At 41.5% G+C, this 22,585-nt stretch overlaps 1 protein-coding gene across 8 annotated transcripts in view; it reads right to left on the minus strand.

Annotated features, from left to right (window-relative positions):
- The window catches only part of RAPGEF6 (Rap guanine nucleotide exchange factor 6), a 122,631-nt gene that overhangs the window by 57,408 nt on the left and 42,638 nt on the right, over nt 1-22,585 (minus strand). For 7 of the 8 annotated variants that reach the window (XM_021549539.2, XM_021549537.2, XM_021549542.3 and 4 more), the window contains exon 6: nt 20,760-20,903. In XM_021549539.2, coding sequence (XP_021405214.1) covers nt 20,760-20,903 — 144 coding nt within the window. Of the gene's footprint in view, nt 1-3,856; nt 4,899-20,759; nt 20,904-22,585 lie in introns of those variants that run through there. The other variant, XM_021549543.2, reaches the window with a different exon arrangement.

Genomic DNA, 22,585 nt, shown 5'->3' on the forward strand with positions numbered 1-22,585 from the left:
GAAGATGAGGTTATACTGATTATAGTTATGAATAACCAAAAATTGTATCACATGCCTCTGAGATGACACCAAAAATAGAAATGGGATTGAAAAACTATTCCAAGTCTTCTGCTTTAACTCAAACACAAACTTTTATAGAGCAAATGTATCATTATTATGCTTCGCATTATTAGATTTTTATCTAAACAGCAGAAAGAGAAGAGCACAGAAGCCTAGAGAAAATAAATTACCATCTACTGCCATAAGATAAGTTTCACGTGCACCTGGGATCTTGAATTAAACTATTTTGCTTCAGGAAAAAAAAAAATAAAAGCTTAAATGTTAATTCAAAAACTCTTACTTTCTATAAAAAGTACATTATCTCAAAAAGCATCCATTTTAAATATCTTCTATAGAAACATTATCCAATCACTCCATAATCACCCCATCAGACCCTCATGCTTCACAAACACAGTAACTGTGGGTACATTCCAGGCTTGGAAAATTCTTAAGATGCACATAAAATTTCTACTACAGAAGAACCCTCTACATCTAAATCACTGAGTTTAGAGCTCTCCTTCATAGTGACTTCATAGCACAGTCACAGTTAAGAGTCCAATACCACAAAGTGCATCTCAGACAACTGAACAGGGAAAGTTACCATCAGAATTACAAAGACAACCAAAATCTTGCTGAGATACTTGTGAATTATTTTTTTCTTTAAAATACTGCACTGGCATCACAGGAAGAGATTTGTTTAATGTAAGTTGAATGTCTCTTGTCCTTGCCAAGAGAACCAGCCTGTGGAAACAGATCTCCACCAACGCAATGCAAAGTCCTCTATCTTCCCTCATCCTCTTCCAGAGCCACAGTGGCTCGACAGCTGGCACGGCTTTGATCACTGCTCACCACACTCCTCGCTGCTTATCATCCTCACCACGTTTCCTTACAAATGCCTGCATCTATTTATCTCATCTTCCACAGTTTATCATTCCAGCAAGGGCACTGTCCCCAGGGCAGAGACCAGGGGCAGTTCTGCCCTGCTGCTGGCTCCTCCAGATGCAACAGCCACCATCTCCTCCTGCCAAGGAGAGGGTGATTCCTCTCAGACACATTTCCAATTATCAGCAGTCCTCAGAAATACGCTGACCTCCACAAGAACCTGCCTGAAAGGGCACTGCAGATGCACGTTCACTGTTCTCTCCCTCTGTTCATCCTCCTTCTACAGCTCTTGATGCAGGGGAATGGAATGCACTGATTGCTTTACACAAGTCTACTCTGCACCTCTACTTTGGGAAACCAAAAGCCATGGAGTCTCTGGGGGATGAGGGTGAGGGCAGCACTAAGCAGTGTGTGCTATGGAACTGCTGGGGACACCAGCACTCAGGGACACCCTGCACTTGGAGACTTTTCCAGGTGTCCAAACGCCGGCTTCTGCTCCTCCCAGCCACACCAATTAACCTCCCCAGGCCAAGGTTAACCTTCAAAAGTGTTCTACCTTCACAAAAGCCTACCTTTATGATTAGTCATAAGAAATATGACTTCATCCTGCTCTGATTCAATCCATGGATCATGACAATGTCACACCCAGAACAGCTGTAATTACAACTGAGTCAACAGCCCATGTTCAGACTACTGTCTTACACCAGTTTAAAAGCAACTGATTAAAACAATTCTGGCACAGATCTACATAAATCTAAGTTCTGGTTTCAAAACACAAAATACTTGACATTTTCAAGTTAAACTTGAAACTTAGATATTTAACATTCTGACATTATTTAGTTTGCTGTATTATGTATTATTATAAAACACTTGCCATAGAAACGGATTCTTACTACAAAGCTCAGTTAAAACCAAAATGGCACAAACTCACATCTGATTCAGCTCATCAGTTTGCTTAATCCAATGCACACTTCCCCTCAGAGTTACCAAACAATATGAACAGATCCCTTCAAAAGTTTGGGGGGGGGGCTGTAGGAGTTTTGGGAGACTTGTGAGTGTTTTCAGAACAGAATAAAAGTGCTTTATCTTTGTGGCTTTAAAGGTAAAGAACTGTTAGCTATGGACTGGAATGCAAAATCAGTTAATCAGTTCTCATAAACCATTAGAAAAAAAAAAGAAAGAAAAAACAAACTTTCCCCTTCCTAATATTTTATACCATTTCATTTATGAATAGTAACTGAGTGAATAAATGGCTTGGCTGGCAGAGCAGCAATCCACTGGATATTGTCCACAGAGCTGACACAGGGGTCAAAAAACTTTTTTTTCTTAATGTCATTATTCTACCCTTATGACGCCCTTATTTGAGCACAAGCTTTTTTGTGGCTTCTCACTTCAGCCCAAACTCTGTGGAGAGTGCAATCCCAGCTGAAGTACCAACATGACTAAAGCATTCCCAGTTTCCAGTTTTTAAGCAGTATTACAACATGAAAACCTCCTTAATAAGGGCAGCGCAGGTAAGTCAAGCTTAAGTAAACTCAGCCTTTCATAATTAATGTCTGCAGAGTAGGAAGGGAAGAAAGAGTCTACATGTACACTGGGGCATGGATCATAACATAAACAGGCCAGGATTTGCCAGCAGGAACTGCAAGGTGAGGAGCTGCAATTACCTGTGTGAGCACACAGTGCCCAGCCACTCTCCAAGACCACAAGTACCTGCAGCTCCACTTCCCCCGATGATGGGATGGACTCAGCACATGTGAAACAGCCAAAATTCAGCCACACACCCACCCACACTACTCCACGCTGGTTTTGGCATCCACACAGGGAAACCCCACAGCCCAGAGCTTTCACCCCCCTATTTACCACGAGCTTCCCTTTACATCACACCAGACATAAAAACCAAACAGGGAAAATCAGCCTGGACAGGGAGTCTGCACACCCAGCGAGCTTCTCCCTGTGCCTTTACACACCATCATGTCATTGAGACTCTAAACTTCCTGGGACCAAAGTCAAGAGCCACCTCCTGCTCCAAAGTCAATGCTGTATCTCATATTGCCAGGAGCACAAGGCTTTTTTGCCCACTGCCTCCAAACACCAGAAAGTTGCAGAGCCTTTTTTCTACCCAGTAAATACAAAATTATAATAAAGGAATAATAATGAGTATCTGCCTGGCCCCAGAGTTATAAGTCAATTCCTGTGTCATAGGTGACTGTTTCTTGGTAGTAGCCTTATTAAAATACCAGAAACTCAGCTAATTTTCTGACTGAGCATACCAAACAGAAACAGTCTCATAAATATTGTATTTTTAATTTCTTTAAAGGCTTTTATCTCAAGGTGGGTTTGCTCGAACGTTCTAGCTTTCATTATGCCACTTAAAAGAAACACCCTTCCCTCCCCAGTTTCACAGAAATACTGCATTCTCAGACACAAAAAATAATTGGAGTCCTTTAAAGCTAATTGTAATTACATAGTTCAGCTAAATAATTAACCAGTTCCATGCTGCTGCACAAAGGAAAGAAGCAGTACAGCTCCACACAGCTTGAAAATTAAAACATCAGTGGGTTTGGATATTAGAATGCTCAAGTTAGCAAAATATGCCAGCAGTTATAAAAATGTTACACTGCAATAATATGTATAGGCTGCATATACACTTCATATTTACAGGCTAGAAAACAAGCTTTACACATTTCATAAGCAAATGGCATTATATTTATACTTGCTGGTCGTTTTTAAGCTATTGGTACATAAAACAATTCCATGATTTCTAGGTCCTCCCTTCCTGTTTAGAAATGATTCTACAAAAATAGTTCATGCACAGCCAGGATTCCAATGCCTTCAACCCAGCATGCTGCTGGGATGAGAAGGGAACATTCAGCTAGCACCAGGGCTGTCAATACATGTCACAGAAATGCAGCACAGACAAAATCTTACTTACTTTGGAGGCCCAGGGCTGTAGGCAGTTGGCGTAACATCGAACAAGAAAAGCCATTTCTTAGGCTGGGGAAAAAAAGTTTCTTTTCTCAAATAAAAGCCACAGGGGGAAAAAATGAGAAAAATCCCTTCTGCTTTCTCTTTAAAAATCATAAAGCAGCAATGTACATATATGCAACTTCTCAGGCTTGGATTTCACACTGAATTCGATTACAGCTTCCACTAGATCTGAGGAGTTTTCAGTATTGCAGGGAGTTAGCAGCAGCAGCAGCAGCAATTCCTATAAAAATGTTCCAGTTTTAACAAGCACATAAATTCAAATCAAAATGTTTCCTAGCTTCTCACATACAAATATCCATACGTTCCTTCAGGCAAGAGGCATGCACCCAAAAAGTGCTGCTTAAATTGAATTAATTCAGAAATTGATTAGAACTGCAAGTTAAAGCAACAATACATTAAAAAGCAAGGTATGAATTCTTCAAATTTCTTTTTCTCTTCTAAAATGCTTTTACAAGTGGCTTATCTTCGGGTCCACTTTTCAGAAACTTCATACTAATACTGTAGATGAAATTTTGCAAAGGTTCTTCAGCATCTTAGGCGAATATCCACACCCTGGGATATTAAAGTTTCTTCTTTATACTCATGTCCATCAGAAATGCAGAAATTGAATTCGCGTCCGTACTGTAGCTCCAGGATATATGCTCTAACAGGTTTGCACTGTGGAATGTATTAAAAGCTTCTGCAATACAAACCCTTTTCTCTTTTCCCCCCCCCTCCTTCTTTTTTTTAATGCCGTTTACAACTCTGCAGTGTCGCTTAGTATTCTAATGCATCAGTCAGATAGCACGGCTAATCCACGCCTAGCTTTTCCAATTAAAACATTTCTGTAATGCCAAACAAAACAGGACGTCCATAGCTACAGCAAGGCTGACTGCTGGAGTCCTAATTCCTACTATCTTTGCTTGCTTCTCAGCAGCTCCCTCAGGAGAAGCTCCCATCGATTGGATGCTCCGCAGCAAGATGAAATATCTAATAAGGAGGAAAGAGAGTGGGAGGGGAACGGAGCTAAAAGGATGACATCACCTGTATAGAAAGCCTTTAGAAACTGCATTAGATCAATTGGCTACTGGATCTGCAGATGCAGCCAGCAGAGCATCTTTATTGACCTAATATAAACACACATATCAGTACAACTGCTCAGCAAACACCCTGCTCCACATCAGCTTTTATATCATTTTATATCTATTCAGGGATATGCTGGAACTCTGATTATTCTCCTTTTTCTAAATAATTTTTTTAATTAATCACATGTATCCACTAACACTTTCAGCAGCATTTAGGTGGATTATTTTTCATTTCTGCATTCAAAAAGTAAAACAAATATCTGCAGCCATCCACGTGCACACAGACACATACATCATCGGCTCACAATAAAAAAATTTTGCTTTTATATATGTGTAACACTAGAGACTCAACACTTTTATCTCATCCTACACAATACAGAGATTTTATCCAGAATTAGAAGTAAATTTCTTACTAAAACATAAGGTTTATAATTCTCGTAGTTTTAATGATTTTGGAACACTTTTTAAAAGTTTTGGAGGGTGGGGTTTTTTCCCTGCTCAGTCAAGACCAATTCTGTTTCCAACCCAATTTGCTTTAATTCTGCAGTCGTCAATTTAGTTCTATAATCTCTTTTTGCAACTAAAAACTGATATATTTGAAAGGAGCTTAAAGTCTTGGATGACAGCCAGCATGCTGGAGAGATGCTCCAAGGAAGGATCTCTGAGATCCCAAACCTTTGAGCCGGGTCTGCCGTGATGCTTTCGGTTCCTAGAAGGCAAATGACTTCTGCTACTGCGCAAGGGAGGAAAGGAGGGAGGAGACAGGCAAGGGGACAGAGGGTGCTGGCTCTGTTAAAGCCATTATTTTGGTCTCTGGGTAATTTACTTCATCTGCAAGAAGGGGCACTCACTGTTACTGTTCTCCTCTTTTTGGAAAGAATTTTTGTCACCACATCAGACTTGATGGTAATTCTCTGAATCAAAACTAGCCCATGATGGCTGCACCTCCTGTGCACAAATGGAGTTGCCAAGGGGGGCCTGCTGGTAGGGAGGGCCAAAAATGCCTTTTTTGTCTTGTCTGTGTGCTTATTTTTGAATATTGAATCAGGCAGTTTGAGCAATCCAAAGAAAACTACTGTGCCAAGGGACATGTAGAAGGAGATTCTCACATCTCTGAAGCCAAGTTGTACCAACAGGGCACCACTCTCCATCTCACACCAATAGCTCCTCAGCAGTTATCCAGGAGCTGAATTCTTCCCAGTATATAGCCCAAATGATCACAGAAACATAGACTATCTGGAGTTGAAAGAGACATACAAGGATCACCAAGTCTAACACTTAGGATGGGAGCTGCATCTTCCCCTGGTGCCTTCCAAAACTAACCTAAAAGGAAAAAATTGGCATCAATGGCTGAATTTACTCAACCTCTTATCAAACGACAAAAATCATAAATGCAACTAGGGTCCATAAATATAACTGGGTTTAATTTGTATTTAAATATAAAGGATAATCTGAACTTCAATCCTGGGCTTGCAAAATTTGCAAACACAAAGTCTATTTGATTTTTAAAAGCCGAAAGCATTCTAACTACTTTAGATTTTTACAAAGCACTACACAGCTACACAAATAGCTGCTTCTTTTACTGCTTTTTCAATACTAAACAATAGGCTGGATATGTGAGCTTCATCTTACACACGACTGTATTGCCTCTTCTAATAATTCATAAAATTGTATTTAGAAGCAGCATCTTAAATGTCTGTAATGCTACAGTGATAAATCCTCAGCAGCAATGAACACCCAAATACTTCCATGTGGTGTTACCTGCATTGTGGTTAGCATAATCACAATTTGTATTGAGGAGAAAAGAACCCATGCAGCTGAAAGAGCCCTCTCCCTGCCTGCCTGCCCCTGATAGCTCTCCGGGCAGATCTCCACCTCCCAGACTCATCCTGCTGCATTGTGCGGCAAACCCGACCCAGCACAGATTTTGGCGCAGATGCCATATTTTACAACTACTGTAAACACCAGCTCAATAATGGGAACGAAATTCTATTTCCTCCTGGTTTTGCCTTTAAGTGCAGATGACATCATCCCTGTGGCCGTGCCGCCAATGAGCAGGGCGGCAGCAGGCAGGGGTCCCGGGGGGCTGCAGCCCACGCTGCGCAGCCCTGCCCGCCCAGCCCCGGCTGGGGGGAAAACCTGACCTACTTCCACACCCCGGCTTTTGGGGCATCCCCCCACTCCCTTCTGCTTCCATTTATTTATTTATTTTAACACATGCTTCTCTGCAGCCCCAGCTCCCTGCAGCACAGCGCTGTAAGTTTTTTATAAATCGTGTGTTTAATGACAAATTTCAAAACTAGAGCAACTCCGAGATGAAAAAAAATATCTGATACAAAGGCTTGGTAGTGATCACAACTGAAATACTTGAGCAAAGCTGCAGCATTGAGCAGAATCACAAACAGAAAATCACCATTCACATTTTAAACCAGAATCCAAGTTTTAAGAAGATCTTAAAGAAAAAGCAGTATACAATCTCTGTAGTAAAGGGAGTCTTTGTTCCTTAACACTGATTTATTTCCATGCTGAAATACCACTCCATAGATTTCTCTGCATCATTCTCTTTATCCTCCCATAATGCTACCTGAATCCTCCAGACTGTTAACCAAATCTGCACATTCTAATTGTCTAACAAGAGTAAGTCAGTGAAAAATTGGATGTTTTTAAAAGGATAGTAAAGCCTTTCATAATTTAAATGCACATTCAGTTAGGCAGGATCAGAGTCTTCCCTTATTTAAGGACACCAGAAATGCAAGCCCTGCACAGGCGGGAAGCACTGGCAGCTGCTGGCAGAAGGTACCCCAGAAGCAGCAGGACTTTTTCCTGATCAATCAGAGGAAGAAAAGCCCATTGTGCAATTCCAGCAGGGAGGACGGTGATGGTCTCAAAGCCATCATGGCCCTGGCTGACGAGGCAGGAGCTGCCAGCCGAGGGGCCTGGGGCTTCGAGCTGGGCTTCAGGATTGTGTCCTTTTGTCCTCAGAGGCAGGTGGCCCTGCCACACTGATTCCTGCAGTGCTCAGGCATGAGCAGGCACCTTCACTTGCCCCCCCATTTCCAGCGCAGTAGCTCCGGTCTCATCCTGACTCCAAGCCCGTGGTGGGGGCTGGGGAAGGCAACTGCTGCTCCAAAGGCGATCTGTCACTGCACACACTCAGGCAAAGATGTTTCAGGCTAAAATAATTCATTCTAATAGAGTTTTCCGAGTGGAAATTGCCAAACATAGCAGCATAATGCAGAAATATTTTAGCATTAAGGGCACCTGCATCAAGAGGCTATTTCCATAGATTTGAGTACTTTTCATCTTTTTGGACAGACAGGGGATAGGGAGCAAGGGTGCAGAAGGCAGAGCCTGCTGCAGACCCTGCCATGCTGGCACAGCTCACTGGATTCAGTGTCACTGCCATGCTGTTCTCCCACCTCTGAACCTAAACACCAAAAACAACTCATTGTATTGTTGTGGCATGGGCAGCCCCTCACTAGGGCTTCTCAGGAAAAAAAGGAAAAAACATACAACCTCCACCCTGTTCCTGACTCTTTAGGAAGGGGAGGCAGGGAAAGCAGCACCACAAGCTCCTGTTCCCCTTCAGGGCGACATTCCGTGGTGCCAGCGCATCCTTACACATGTCGCTTTCCAGCAGCACTCACTAAAAGGCTGTAGAAAAATCCTACCCCAAGATCTGTAGGACTCATAAGTAGTATGAAAACATGATCCATCCTAAGGGAAGGAGCGAGGCAGAGCAGGGGGAGAGCGGGAGGGGGAGGGCAGAGACTGTCATCATTCCTTAAGTGATGTAAGCTTCTAAATATAGCACCAGCAACACAGGAGGAACAATAAAAAGGCACCATGGATTGAATTTCTCCACTGCTTTCACACTACCCCGACTCTTTTTTTCAACTGCTGTGTTAAGCAGGGAAAGGTCATCTTCTATTTAAAATGATTCAGATTTATATGGTTTATAATACGTTTATAAATTACAGCTCTCTCCTGCAGCTCTGTCTCGCTTACACACTCTGCAGAGCCGGGCAGAGCATGATCCGCATCACAAACAGGGATGACGGCACTGGTGGGGAAGGGGGAAGCCCCCTTTGCTATGGACTCACACAAATAAAGTTCCCTTCAACGGTTTCAGCTGAGATGATTCATACCACGCTCCTCCCTTCCTTCCTGACATCTCATTTTGGCAAAGGGTGGGGAAGTCTGGGAAGGTCTGCAACCCAAAAATCCCTGGTGGTGAAAAGGTGTGGATACCAACCCCAAAAAGGTGAGTCTGGGGGACTGAATCCCCTCAGAGACACAGAAAGGACAAAATAGCTAATATCCCGCAGCAAAATTTCCCAGACACATTTAGGATTTTGATCACTAAACATAACCTCAATCTAATCTCCAATCTACATTCTTCAGAGACAACACCTCCCAAACCTAACATGGAACTGGCTGTGATTTCCTCAGCTGACAGTGAGCTGGGAAGCCAGGTGGAGTCTCCCATTTGCAAAGCCCATAAAGGTGCATATGTTCTTCTCATTCTGCAAAAGTTGATACAAAAACCCATACAAAATACCACTTTTTCTTTCCTCAGTTATTCAAAACAGCATCTCAGGTTAAATCAAGTAGATTAAGGCTATTTAAAATATAAGGTACTACCACATCTTTCACAAGAAAAAGGCTTCTGATTAAAGGACCTTGTGAATAATGTATTACATTCACAGATGAGGTTAAAAAAAATAATGAAAATGCCACTTTCAGTATTTCTTTTGTCTTTTTTACTTGAGGCTTAACACTAAACTGGTAGCCTGCAAGTGGGAAGAGGGGAGGGATTTGACTTTTCCTATCACAATTTCTCTCCTAAGCAAGGGTAATTTTGACCAGTCCACTGCCATTTATTAGTGGTCAGTGCATCCAGTTTGAAGAGTGAAGGAGTCCCACCCTGACAGACCTGCCTGTGCTCAGGCACAGCTTCATGCAAGCAGCTTGGCCGACCCCAGAGCCAGGCTGGGACAGCCAGGCTCAGCACTATCCAAGTTCTGTAACAGAATGGACAGGGAATAACAGGGAGGGTTCCGGGCACTCAGGGTCTGCAGATCCTGAGATCTGGATCCCCAGACCAGCCATGGTGGGGAAACCCAGCACAGACCCTACAGCAGCTCTGCAAAGCTTCTGACATCAGATGGAGCACCAAGGTACAACAACTTATAAACTTTATAATTTTCTAGTAAAATCCAGCCTTTATCACCTTTAAAAATGCAAAGCTGAGTATGCTCAGAGAAGGTTTTCCCCAGTGTCATTTGGGGTCCTCCCTTGACTGAGGGCAAAACAGCAGGAAAACCCCAGTTTATTCTCACCCAATCTGAGCAACTGATCTAACAGATAAAACAAGGGGAAAGCCAGAAGCCATACCTGCACTCCAAATTGACAAACCACAACTGCTAACCAAACTTTAAACAAAACAAATTCAACATCATAAAGACAATAGAAGTATTGTGGCTATTTTACCTCCAACTAGAAACTTCATCATAAGAACTTCATCACATAAGAACAAAACCTAGTAATACTTAGTGACAAAAAGCAAGGCTGACTTGCAAGAACAAGGTTAAGAACAATGACAAGATATGTGATGGCCCCATTTAGTCTAGTATTTTATCTGTATTTTATCTAGACATATCACTATTAAGAAAGATGCCACATACCAAATATAAAACTACAAATGCTGTTAAATGTCATTAGATAGTAATCAGTTCTATGCCAAAACCAAATATACTTATGTCATTATTCTCTCATAAATGCAGTGGTTTTCATGCCAAGTTTTTCCAAGGAAAACAGAGCATCCAAATGCTTATAATTATGCACTGACATTTTGTGATGGTGACTTTTATTGAAAATTGCTCAGGATATTCTCTATCTCTAAACTGGTCCATGAGACTTATGAAGAACATGACTGAGTTGATGTGAAGTTCCATACTCTAAATCAGAAATACATTTTACCCTGAACACAAAGTTGAAGACAACACCATCACAGCCCTTCAAAGAAATCCTTCAGTGCTATGTGACATTCAGCCCAACAACTCTAACGTACAACTTTACAAGGCTAACATACAAAATAACTCTTCACAGGACTACCTCTCTCTAAGGCAGGAGAAACCTAAACCTATGTGAAAGGTTGAGTTGGCTACAAGTGAGACTACAACCAGGCTGTTACATTTGAGTAGAGCATATTGGACAGAAGCAGCCCAGATGGAAGACACAAAATGAAAAACAGATCCATGGATGCTACCATCTCCCTGCACACAGGGAGACCAGCTTGCTGGCTACTACCCTGTCAGATTTCCCTACAAGAAGCCACACAGTATGTCATTTCAAGAGACTGAAACAATAATGTTAAAAAGGATCAGAAAAGGAACTGCAACTCATACACAAAAGATTTTTAAGTTTCCAAAAGAAACAAAACATCTCTGTGGTGCAGAGCATCTTTTACCATCAACCCCCAAGTGACACAACACAGTTATGAGCAGTGGGCACAACTCTCACATATCATTCTCCATCGAGTTTGCCTAAGAGCTTGCTTATAAAGAATTAATGACTTTAGAACTACCACCCAAACCCTTAGGGTCCATCAAAACAGAGATTAACTCCCTGAACGTGCTACATAAAATATTTTCTCAGGCATTTTCCAAGGAACTGAGTTAATTTCTACAATGGTGTAAATCTGTCTATGTGATAAAAGGAGAAAGAAACAAATAACTAGTTACTGTGTGGAGAGCTGTCTTAGGTTGCAATGCAAGATGGAACCAAAAGTATGTATTGTATTACCATCTGTTGAATCTGTTATGTCTTCCATGACCCTTCCTCCCTCCAGATCTCTTCTGTTAATGGGCCAGTGAGTGCCACTGCATGGCTGATAAAATGACATTGTCCCATTGGGAGATGCTTCACCCAGGGGGAGCAGCCAAGCATTTCTACCTGGATATAATCAGAGATACAGAACACCACAGGCAGCTTGTTCCCATTGGATTTCCGGAAGAAGACCAGACCCAGCTACTGTGTCCTTCAGAGGAAAACTTCATCCTTCTATAGCATCAGTGCTCCAACAGAACCACACTGTCACTCCAGGATGACTGCAGCCACCATTTAATGTGGCTGCTACCAACACCCTGACGCACAGGGTGTCAGGTTGTATTCTGACTCTGTCACTGTTTTTGTATTACTCCATTTTATTTTAATTTTTCTATTAAACTGTAGTTCTGACTTGGAATCTCCCACTGGTTTGCTTTCAAATCAGCAAGGTGACTGAATTTTTCAGTGATTGAATTTTTATTTCTTGTGGTGGCAATTTGCAAAATATTTACAAGTTATGAAAGGTTTTTCTGCCACAAAATATCTCCCTCCTACAGTACTGTCAGCATCAGCTGAGGTCAAGGTTTGAGCAACTCTCCAGACTGACGCCAGTCAAGAGAGCAGGATGGTTTTCCTGAAAAGGACTGTGCTCTGGATCTGCTTCCAAACAGTTCCAGGCTTCCTGGTGAAAGTGCTCACCAGGTAAAAAGACTGATAGAATGCAAGTAAGAAATTAGTGTAAAAATATCTACAAGTTTTCCTTCAATTATCACAAACAAGTGCAGCTCTGTTGCTCTGCTGAGCAAGGGGAGGGCACACACAAACCTGCTGTGGGTTCAGGGGGCCCATCACCAACACAACACTGGGTGGGGAGCAGATGTGCAGCTGACTGCTAAACTTACTCGAGATGGAGAAAGGTTCAAAAACAAGTCTTTGAGTCAAGAATCATAAAACAGGTTGTGAGGGATCTTAAAGTTCATCTTGTTCCAACCCTTCTGCCATGGGCAGGGACACTTTCCACTAGACCAGGTTGCTCCAAGCCTTGTTCAACCTGGCCTTGAAGAGCAGAGAAGATGGATCCCATTACAACCTCGGAGTGCAGCTCTCCCTAGCAGCAGAAAGATGTCATATCCTAACACTGTGGCATCACCCCCCACCACAGGCTCCAGGGCTATGAGAAGGACTGTAAACTACTGCCAGCAGCCAGATTTCAGTAAGTACAGGTGCTTGCTTAAAATAAACCCTCCCGAGTTTCAGTCTGATGTAGTTTCATTTGTGCATCACTCTTAACCGCTGTTACACAGCTGCACATGTCACCTTCAAACTGAGGTGATTCCTGTAAATCACGTTACATATAAAGTCCATAAAATCTTTAGGGAAACTCCTTAATATGAGGTCTGAAAAACAGCCACTTTCATTATGGATAAACTGGGGTTGACATGTTGCATTACATTGTTAGTTAAAAAAAAAAAATTAATCATAAAAGCACAGATTTTAACAAAAGGGCAGTATTTTCATTAAGTATTTTCGTACCTTCTGTGCAGCCTATTCAAGTCATTACTCACTTGAAACTGCAAGTGCTCATTAATTGGATTGGGAAACACCAGTGGTCTATGGAAATTCCTAGGAAGATTTTTAATGCACAGCACACTTTGAGGATTGGTGTTTTGCTAATGACCACCATAACCAGAGGCAGACTTTCAAGGAGCCCTTGAAACTAACACTACTGACAAAATGAGCAGACAAAATCAATATGTAAAATGAAGTATGAGAGAACATGCATTTAGCAATTTTCCCCTTGCTTACAAAAGCAGAGGGAAGTGCCCGAGGACACCGCAGCAGACCAGGGCGAGTTCAAGATGCCGAGCAGAGGTTCCATGCTGGATGCCAGTGGGACCCTGCCAGAGGCTGTTTCCAACTCCACCAGTGAAGCAGTAAAACCATACAATCACAGTATCATTCAGGCTGGCTAACATCTCCATGATCAGGAAGTTCAACCATCAATCCAGCACCACCAGCATGTTCATCACTATACCATGCCTTCACTGCCATACCCACAGATTTTTTTAACACATCCAGAGATGGTGATTCCACCACTGCCTTGGGCAGCCTGTTTCAATGCTTTACAGCCCTTTCTATTAAGAAAATTTTCCTAGTAGCCAACCTAAACATTCCTTGACTCAACCTCCCACTGTTTTCGCTTATCCCATCACTTGGTACCTGGGAGAACTGATCAACCCTCATGTGTTCCAGCCTCCTGCCATGGAGTTAGTTGTAGAGGGTGATAAAGTCCTTTCTGAGCCTCCTTTGCTCCAGGCTGAGCCCTGCCAGCTCCCTGGGCTGTTCCTCACCAAGACTCAGGCTGCAGACCCTTCCCCAGGTGTCTGGCCTGGGAACAGACACCTCTACACCATTCGTTAACAGAGCTGCTTAACCACCACCTGATGCACAGCCTCCTCCCCCACCCCCAAAGCCCAGCCTAACAGCAAGAGAAGCAGAAAGCAGGGGGCTCCATCCACGTACATCTCCTCTCCTCCAGCAGACAGCGCCGGATGCACACCCACGTGTCCTTTGTGGGCAGCCCACAACAAACCAAACCCACAGGGGCCCACACAGGAAGTGAACACACTGCAGATGCGGCTGCTTCTGATCACAGGAGTAAGAAACACGACAAACTGTAGGAGTTTAGAAGAGCTGCAAACAGGGACAGCATACATAGATTTTTCCAGGGTCCTGTCCAGCACAGGGTGCCTGGCTAACAGAGGCTCTGGCACATGCTCTGAATCTGAGCAAATGCCTGCTCCTGAGCACCTGAGAGCTGGGTTCCCACCCATGCAATGCAAAATGAAAGACTGAGACGAGAGAAAAAACAGCATCAGGAAGAAGCAACCTGCATTATCTCTTTGTATCATACAACATCCCTAGAGAGATAATGACAACGTTAATTTTTGTACCCTTTAAGTGCACTGCAAGACCCACGAATTTCAGCAAGAGCTGAATTTTCTTTTCATTCACAGAATCACAGAATGGTTTGCATTGGAAGGGACCTTAGAAAATAACCAGTCCCAAGGCCCCTGCCATGGGCAGGGACACCTTCCATTATCCCAGGCCCCATCAAACAAGGCCTTGAACACTTCCAGGGATGGGGCAGACACAGCTTCTCTGGGCAGCCTGTGCCAGGGCCTCACCAACCTTACAATAAAGAATTTCTTCCTATTACCAATCTAAACCAAATCCTTCTGTCAGCCTGAAGCCATCCTCCCTTATCCTGTCACCCCAAGCCCTTGTCCAAAGTTCCTCTCCAGCTCTCTTGGGAGCCCCTTTAGGCAGTGTAAGGTGCTCTATGGTCTCCACAGAGCCTTCTCTTCTCCAGGCTGAATAGCCTCAACTCTCTCAGCCTGCCATTAGCTAATAAAGTTAAAATTCTGGCAAGTATTTTTTAAAAGAGTCAAAAAGAGGAAGTGTGGACACAAACACAATAAAAAACAATGAGCTGCAAAGAGAATCTTCCTCCAGCTCAAGAACTAGTCATTTCAGCCATTCACAAGATCAGCCACAGCCTCATCACAATTAACTGATATTCCAAATAAACAGAAGCCAAGAATACTGCATCCAGGTTTAACAACAGGCAGCTGGAGACATGCTCTAAGTCTGGCTTACTTGATTTATATCAGTAAAAGATACCATATCAGCAAATTTACCTGGTAGTTGAAAGTAGATTATAAAAGACCCACAGTGTTTTATAGCATTTAAAAAGAAAAGGATTGGTGATGGTAAAGCATCTAATGGGTTTGATCCAGTATATTGAAATGTGACTTAATTCCCTCCAATTATGAGATCTCCCATTCTACCTCCAGCCTCTGACAGGATTACATTAAGTAATGATCAAAGAACAAGAAACTTGCCACTCAAGCAGTCTACAGCGACAGACTTCTCTGAAGATAAATGCTTCTACATGGCTCCAGGACAATTTTACTTAATGCAAATATTAAGATACTGTCCATAAAATGCAGTTTTATAATAAATCTTTTAAAACTCATCATCCTCTTACAGTAGTTTAAAAAAAATGCATCTCTGAGAAAGTGGATTACTACTTAAGTTTGGTACTAATTTCTTTATTCTGCTCTACAATAAATTTAACAGCTGAAAAAATTTGGTATGCTGTCACAACTCCACAGAAATAGGCATTGGATCATATATGCACTATTTTTAGAGCTACAAATATTCTTCATTTGAAAAAAGTATCACAGAAACTTCTCAAAAATATATGTGGGTAATAAATGCATAATCACAGAATGGTTTGGGTTACAAGGGATTTTAAGGATCATCTTGTTCCAGCCCTCCAAGGCAGGGACACCTTCCTCTAGACCAGGCTGCTCCAAGCTCCATCTAACCTGGCCTCAAACACTTCCAGGGATGGGGACTCCACAGCCTCAAATTACTGACATAAATTAGAAGAATTTTACTGAAATGAAAAAATATTTGAGTTTACAGGTTTGAGTCACATGGAAATTTGTACTGGTTTAGAATTGAACACTGTCAGAAATACAAATGCAAAACTTGTTATCCCAGGTTTTATTTTTTAACTGTGATGATAAATAATTGAACTATTTACTTTCCTATTACTTGATCCAAGATCAAAACAGCAATTTAATTTTTATAAAGCACCAGAACTATAATTAATTTTTTTTTAAAGCATTACCATTAAGAAGTCACTTGCTGCAGTTTCTGGCTGCAGTTTTGCAAGTTCCTAATGCATAAGCACAGAAGTTTGGGATATAGTTTAACAGAGATGACCACAATTACCTCTTTTTTTTGTACGTAAAAAACATGGTGGTATTATTACTGTCTTCTTTTGTAATCATAAAACACGGTTGCATTATTGATTGGGTTGAGAAGCAGACTAAGAATAGAAATGACTCACTCGTCTCCATTGTGACGCTGCCCTGCTGCAACGACCCTAGCTCCTGGCTGGATGCTTATCACCACCAAGACATGCAATCATGCTAACAAATCAGATCTGAAGCAAGAGCTGGCATAATTAACACCAATGGCATATTTCTCCCTAATCCATTCATTCTGAGCAAGAGCATTTGCCAAATGTGTCCAGCCTCACTTTCTCCCCCAGTCAGGACGTTACTGTGGGGGTGATGTGCAAGATGCAGAATTAGTAAGTGACAAAAATGGAAAAGGCCAGAAATGGCCAGGGATGAAGAGATGTGATGTAATTGTGGGATGCTCAGACCTGCCCCAGGCAGGCTGACAGCCACACGTTCTCGGGCTGCCACCGTGGCCATGGCCTCATACGTGACCCACGGCACAGAGCCACGTCCTCCAGCCCTTCACGGGCAGCAGGGCTATTGTGTACCCCAAAAAAACACTGCAAAGTGCTTTGCCAAATACACAATTGCCCTTGGGATCTGGCTGGCCTGCTGTTCTGTAGAAGAGAAAATCCCCAGGGCCAGCAGAACCTCAACACAGCTTGGGTGCACTCTGGATCTGGAGGAGAGCCCAGCCTGCTCACCAACGCACCGGAGAGTCCCTGCACAGGGGCTGCAAGAGCAAAGCCACACCCTGGGCACTTTGACCATAGAAACAGAAACAAACCTGTTCTCTCTGAGGGAAAAGAAAGAACACTGCCAGCCTGTGTTCACTGCCTTTACCTGGACAGAAAACAAACAACTACAAATAGTTAATTCTGCAGACAACCAGCGCTCTTGTGAAACAACACAGTTCTACAAACCACAAAAATGTAGCAAAGGAATCTAAATAGTAAACACCTTCACCAAAGAAACCAACCAGATGATCTGCTCTTAACATTAGCTCATTTGAGGGAAGGCAGGGAGGGAAGAAATTTAAGATACCCACAATAATTTGAATGTCAACTATCGTGAATGTCAACTACCCAGTTAAATCAAGAGAAAGAACTCTTTTACTTAATTAAGAGAAAAGAAGAGCTTCAAGGATAGTAACAATAATTCAAAATATTATTTAAAGTATCTGCATATAAATCTTGGTTTAGTGTCCAATCAGGTATTTCTACAGAACAAGTTCCAGCACTAACAAGAAGTACTCCATGTGAGAAGGAGATTTTAGCTCATTTCACAACCCAACAGGTAATGTTCTACAAAACATGGATTAACCTTCGTCGCAAATATAATCACAGTATATTTAATGTGCAGAGATTTACATTCTAAGGAGTTAATGGAGATTGCACAGATAATTCCCCCTAAAAGCAAACCCAAGAAACCTTAAATTTAAGGAAATATTCCTAGCTGGGTTAAAAAAATACTGAATTTCTGTACTTAAAGGATCTGAGTTTTCTTTAGAAAGCAGAAAACTACTTGCATATCAGGGATTAGGCATGTGAAAACTTAAATGGTGTCATACTGAGTATTCCAATATCAACCACAGGAGATGGACTAGAGTCCATGTGGAGGCTGGAAAGCTCCAAGCCCTCCCCAAACACTCAGGACTCACAAAAGCTCCATGAGGCTGCATTCAGCATCTGTCACAGAGCACTCAGCAGCGGGCTGGAGAGTGAAATGCAGCTCTGTGCTCATTCATTAGCATTATGTCAGAAAGGAAATCTGCTGGAGAGTTTGTAAACACTTTTCCCACTCCAACAGAAACCTTATTGTAATTTCCTGTAAAATGGAAGCTTGACTTACCCTTCTCCTGATCCTGATCCCCTGCCTATAGCAGAGGGTTGGAACTAGATGATCTTTAAGGCCCCATCCAACTCAAGCCATTCTATGATCCTACACTCCTCTCATGGGCTACATGAAGGGTTACATAATGAAATCTGTTTTTCAAGATCACTGGGAACCAATGTATGAACACATTCATACAGGCATGGAACTAACCATACCTAAAATAAATTTATTACTTTACTAGTTTATAATGGAATATGGAAAAATATGGGCACCAAACTTTTCCTTACTTGTCACAAAGGCAGCTTGTTAGTGTTTCAACTCCTTAGTCATGTGTTGTGTTCCAAATTATTTTTTGCTACCTTAAGTACTCTGAGTATGACACTTTCCAATTAGAAGCTTGCAGTCTACAAAGCAAGGATTGGTATTTCAATTCAGACTGCTGAAAACCCAAAATCTTGGCGATCTGGAAGCAGAGAGGTGGTTGTTTAGTCCTTGCCACTTAGCAGTCACTCATCTAGGAAAACAGTGTTACAGGACTCTTCTTATATATTCCTAATTAACAGATAAAAGCAGATTTGGGAATGTTCTACTGATTTAAGAAGTTTATACTGTTTTCCATCAAACAAACACCTCATACATATATATATATATATATATATATATATATATATATATATGTGTGTGTGTGTGTGTGTGTGTGTGTGTGTGTGTGTGTATTTTTTTTTCCCCACAAATCTGAGGAAGCCACCAGGTTTGCAGCAAGCAACTACAGGCACAGGCACCTTGTATTGTTGGTAACAATGAAATAAATCAACATAAAGAAGAACAGACCACCTTGAAGAATCTTCTTAATGAGAACATGATCTGCTGACTAACCACAGTCCTGTGAATGTAGCACACTGACTCCTTGCAGCAATAACTGACAGCCCCTGAAATCATGCAGGAAGCCGTGAAACTTGGTCTTTCCCAGAACAAAGACGCCGAGTTCCTTCTCACGCATCCCTCCAGGCAAGCTGCATAGGTAGCACCAGCATCAGCTGTTCCTGGGATTCTCCTACTCTTAGCAATGAAACCTGAGAATTATTAGCTGTGTGCTTATTCACTGTCACAAACACCAAAGAGACAGAGATAGGTTCTGTCTTACACAGACTGGAATTTAATTCCTAATAAAGCTTTATGCACACCCACCCAGAGTGTGAGGATCCAACATCTCATTTCTTCAATAACTAATTTAATGTCTTACTAATGATAAAATCCAACATATGTGACAGTTCTAGAAATGAGATGGCAGAGGATGTTAAACTTCAAGTAGCATATTCTTTTCCTGTCACAGACACAGTAATGCTGTGCAAGGCCTAAAATCACCACCTGTGACCCAACTGCTACCAATATACAGAAAAAACATCAGTTTATAGAAGTTATAAGCTCATATCTGACTGTACTCCTCAGATATTTTGAAGCATATCAACTGAGAATCTACCTCTTTTGGGGAGATGAAAAGGAAGATGAGGAAAATGGAAAGAAATTGACTTTTTGTCTTCTGAGCATGAATACTATTCCAGGCTTGTACTTCAATGTTAGTACCCGTTTTAAACTTTGATTTTCAAAGCAGATCAAATTATCTAGACCAATTATTTTCAATCATATTATTTGTCTACATCACATATATCCTGTTACCAAGCAGGAAGTTTGAAAAATAACGGTGAATAAAAACCTTCACATACACCTTGCAGCCCTGAAACCACAGTTACGTGCCTCCACACAGTACAAAGTTTATAGTCTCTGCTGCTCTTTATGACTAGATCAGTTGTTATTCCTTTTGATGTTTGAACTACCACTACACTATTTTTAAGCAAGTAAACACAACCAAGTACAAGAGCGTTAATGCTGTATTTATCTGCACTTGCAATTAACACAGCTCTAAGGCACAGCTCAAATATATTAAGGGAAAAAAAAGAAAACCACCAATTTCTACATCTTACCAAAATAACACCATGTAAAACCAACAAAAAATGAAGAAAGATCATTTCTCTGTCCAGTGAGCATATTAAGATTTATTTATAGTGCTCAGCTGAAGATCCCTAAACCAAAAAAAAACCATCTTTTCCAATTACTACCTTCACTTCCACCTATGGTGTCACAATCCAAACCACTTCACTGCCCCTCAACAGTAAAGAAGTGTTCCCAAAAACAGCAAGCACGGGCTATTTCACTTGAGCAGTTTTGTCACCACAAGAAGATTCCGGCCAGCCAGGCAGACACCACAAGGCCAAGGAGATGGGCAGGGCAGACTCACCGACACGTAGCTGCTGGAATCCACGTTGTCCGTGATGGTCTGGCGCTCACCCCGCTGGTTGATCTTCCTGTACCTCCGACGGGACTGCCGGAGGGGCACTTCTCTCTGCAAGATGTTTTCCTCATTGTCTTTCGAGTTCTCCACCTGGAACACATGTTCAGGCTCTTGGTTAAACATCCAGTTCTTCCATAGCTCTGTGAGCCGATTGAGCCGTAGGAAGCTCATGGGGAAGGAACAAATGTAAGTTCAGGGCAGCTAAACTTTGCTGGAGTAAGCGACTGTGGTTGTTTCAGAGAACCGCTGCTGCACATCTCACAAGTGCCTTATTACAATGAGCTGAGGCCACAGTTTCCTTCCAGGAAACAGTATATTTAAAAAAAAAAAAAAAAATTTAAAAAGGCACACATATTCTCTGAACAATGTAGCTCATCAGCAGAACCTCTTCTGCATCCACGTGTATCATGGAAGGAGTTACAGACACTGCTCATTTCAAGCTTATCTTCAACACAGAAGTCACCTTTTTTTGTGTATTTACAATCTGGCAAAAATATTGCATTATACCCTATTTTTAGTAGTGTAATTTTTAAAAGCATAATTTATTTCTAGTACCAGTCATAGCTAAACAACTTCAAATATTCCAGCTTTTTATAAATAGCTACTTCACCTATGTCGCACTGCCTAATTGCTTTCAACGGATTATGGAGAAATGGCTGGAACACATTCATAATTTGATGTTAAATATTATCTCTGACTAAACATAAAAAATTAGGTAAATTTATCTGTTTAGTAAAAGCCAACATGAAATCTTTTATCTCAATAGCTACAATACTTGTTTTCTATAAAAAGCAGTCTCATCCTTTCCCATTTCCTTTTGATGTTTTGGAAAAATATCTCGCAGCAGGAAGCAGGACAGACATGTATGCGAATAGGCTGCAGCAGGCAAGAAGCTTCTCTACAATATTTACTATGTAGAAGTTTCTACTGTCTTCAATGGCTTATTTTTATTTTTTTTCCTCCAAATTTCACTGGAAAATCCTAAACATTAAGACTATACTACTGGACAGGAGAAGAACCTCTGTATCGCCTTACACAGCTCTCACTTCATATACTCAAGTAAATTACTTTAAAATTAAAATCCAAAAGATACAAAGAAATGGAACACAGAAAGACTTAACAGACAGAAACAAGAAAGTGACCAAACTAACACCATCACAAAAGCAGGATCACATCTACTTCCACATCACTCTTCCCAAACACCTATGGTCTGTCTGAGGTCAAAGGGAGATACAAGCAGCTGAGCTTCTCTTGTGGGTTATTTTTTATTCCACAGAGAAATCATACCTTAATAACATGGGTTAAAGATACAACAATATGAAAAGTTAGAAAAGAAGAGTGAAGCTCACACATAATACTGTAAAAAAAAAGAAAACAGAAAAGCTGAGTTGAAAAAGGGATAACCACACTTTTCACTATAATTTTACTACTTTGCAAAGGAACAGGACAACAACCAAAGATATCTATTTGCAGCAGTGCAGTAAGCACAGTGGTGTAAGGGTATAAGGAATACAGTGGATGCAGGCAGAAACACAAAAAGAAACAAAAAAAAATCTTTTTAAGCAGGCCATCCAGTATCATCAAAAAATCCACTAAAATGATTGATATATAAGCCTTTCTTCATGTAGCATAAATATGGATTTTTATCTAGAAACAATGTTGCTCTCAAATTGTACAGAAGTCCCCCAGAAATAAGGAATTTTGGATTTGTACAGTTATTAATTAAATAACCAAAATTGTGCTGGTTTAATTTTTAATTTCCGTATGTGAGT

This window comes from Lonchura striata, chromosome 15, assembly GCF_046129695.1.
Source record: "Lonchura striata isolate bLonStr1 chromosome 15, bLonStr1.mat, whole genome shotgun sequence".
In the NCBI taxonomy this organism is placed as follows: Eukaryota; Metazoa; Chordata; class Aves; order Passeriformes; family Estrildidae; genus Lonchura; species Lonchura striata.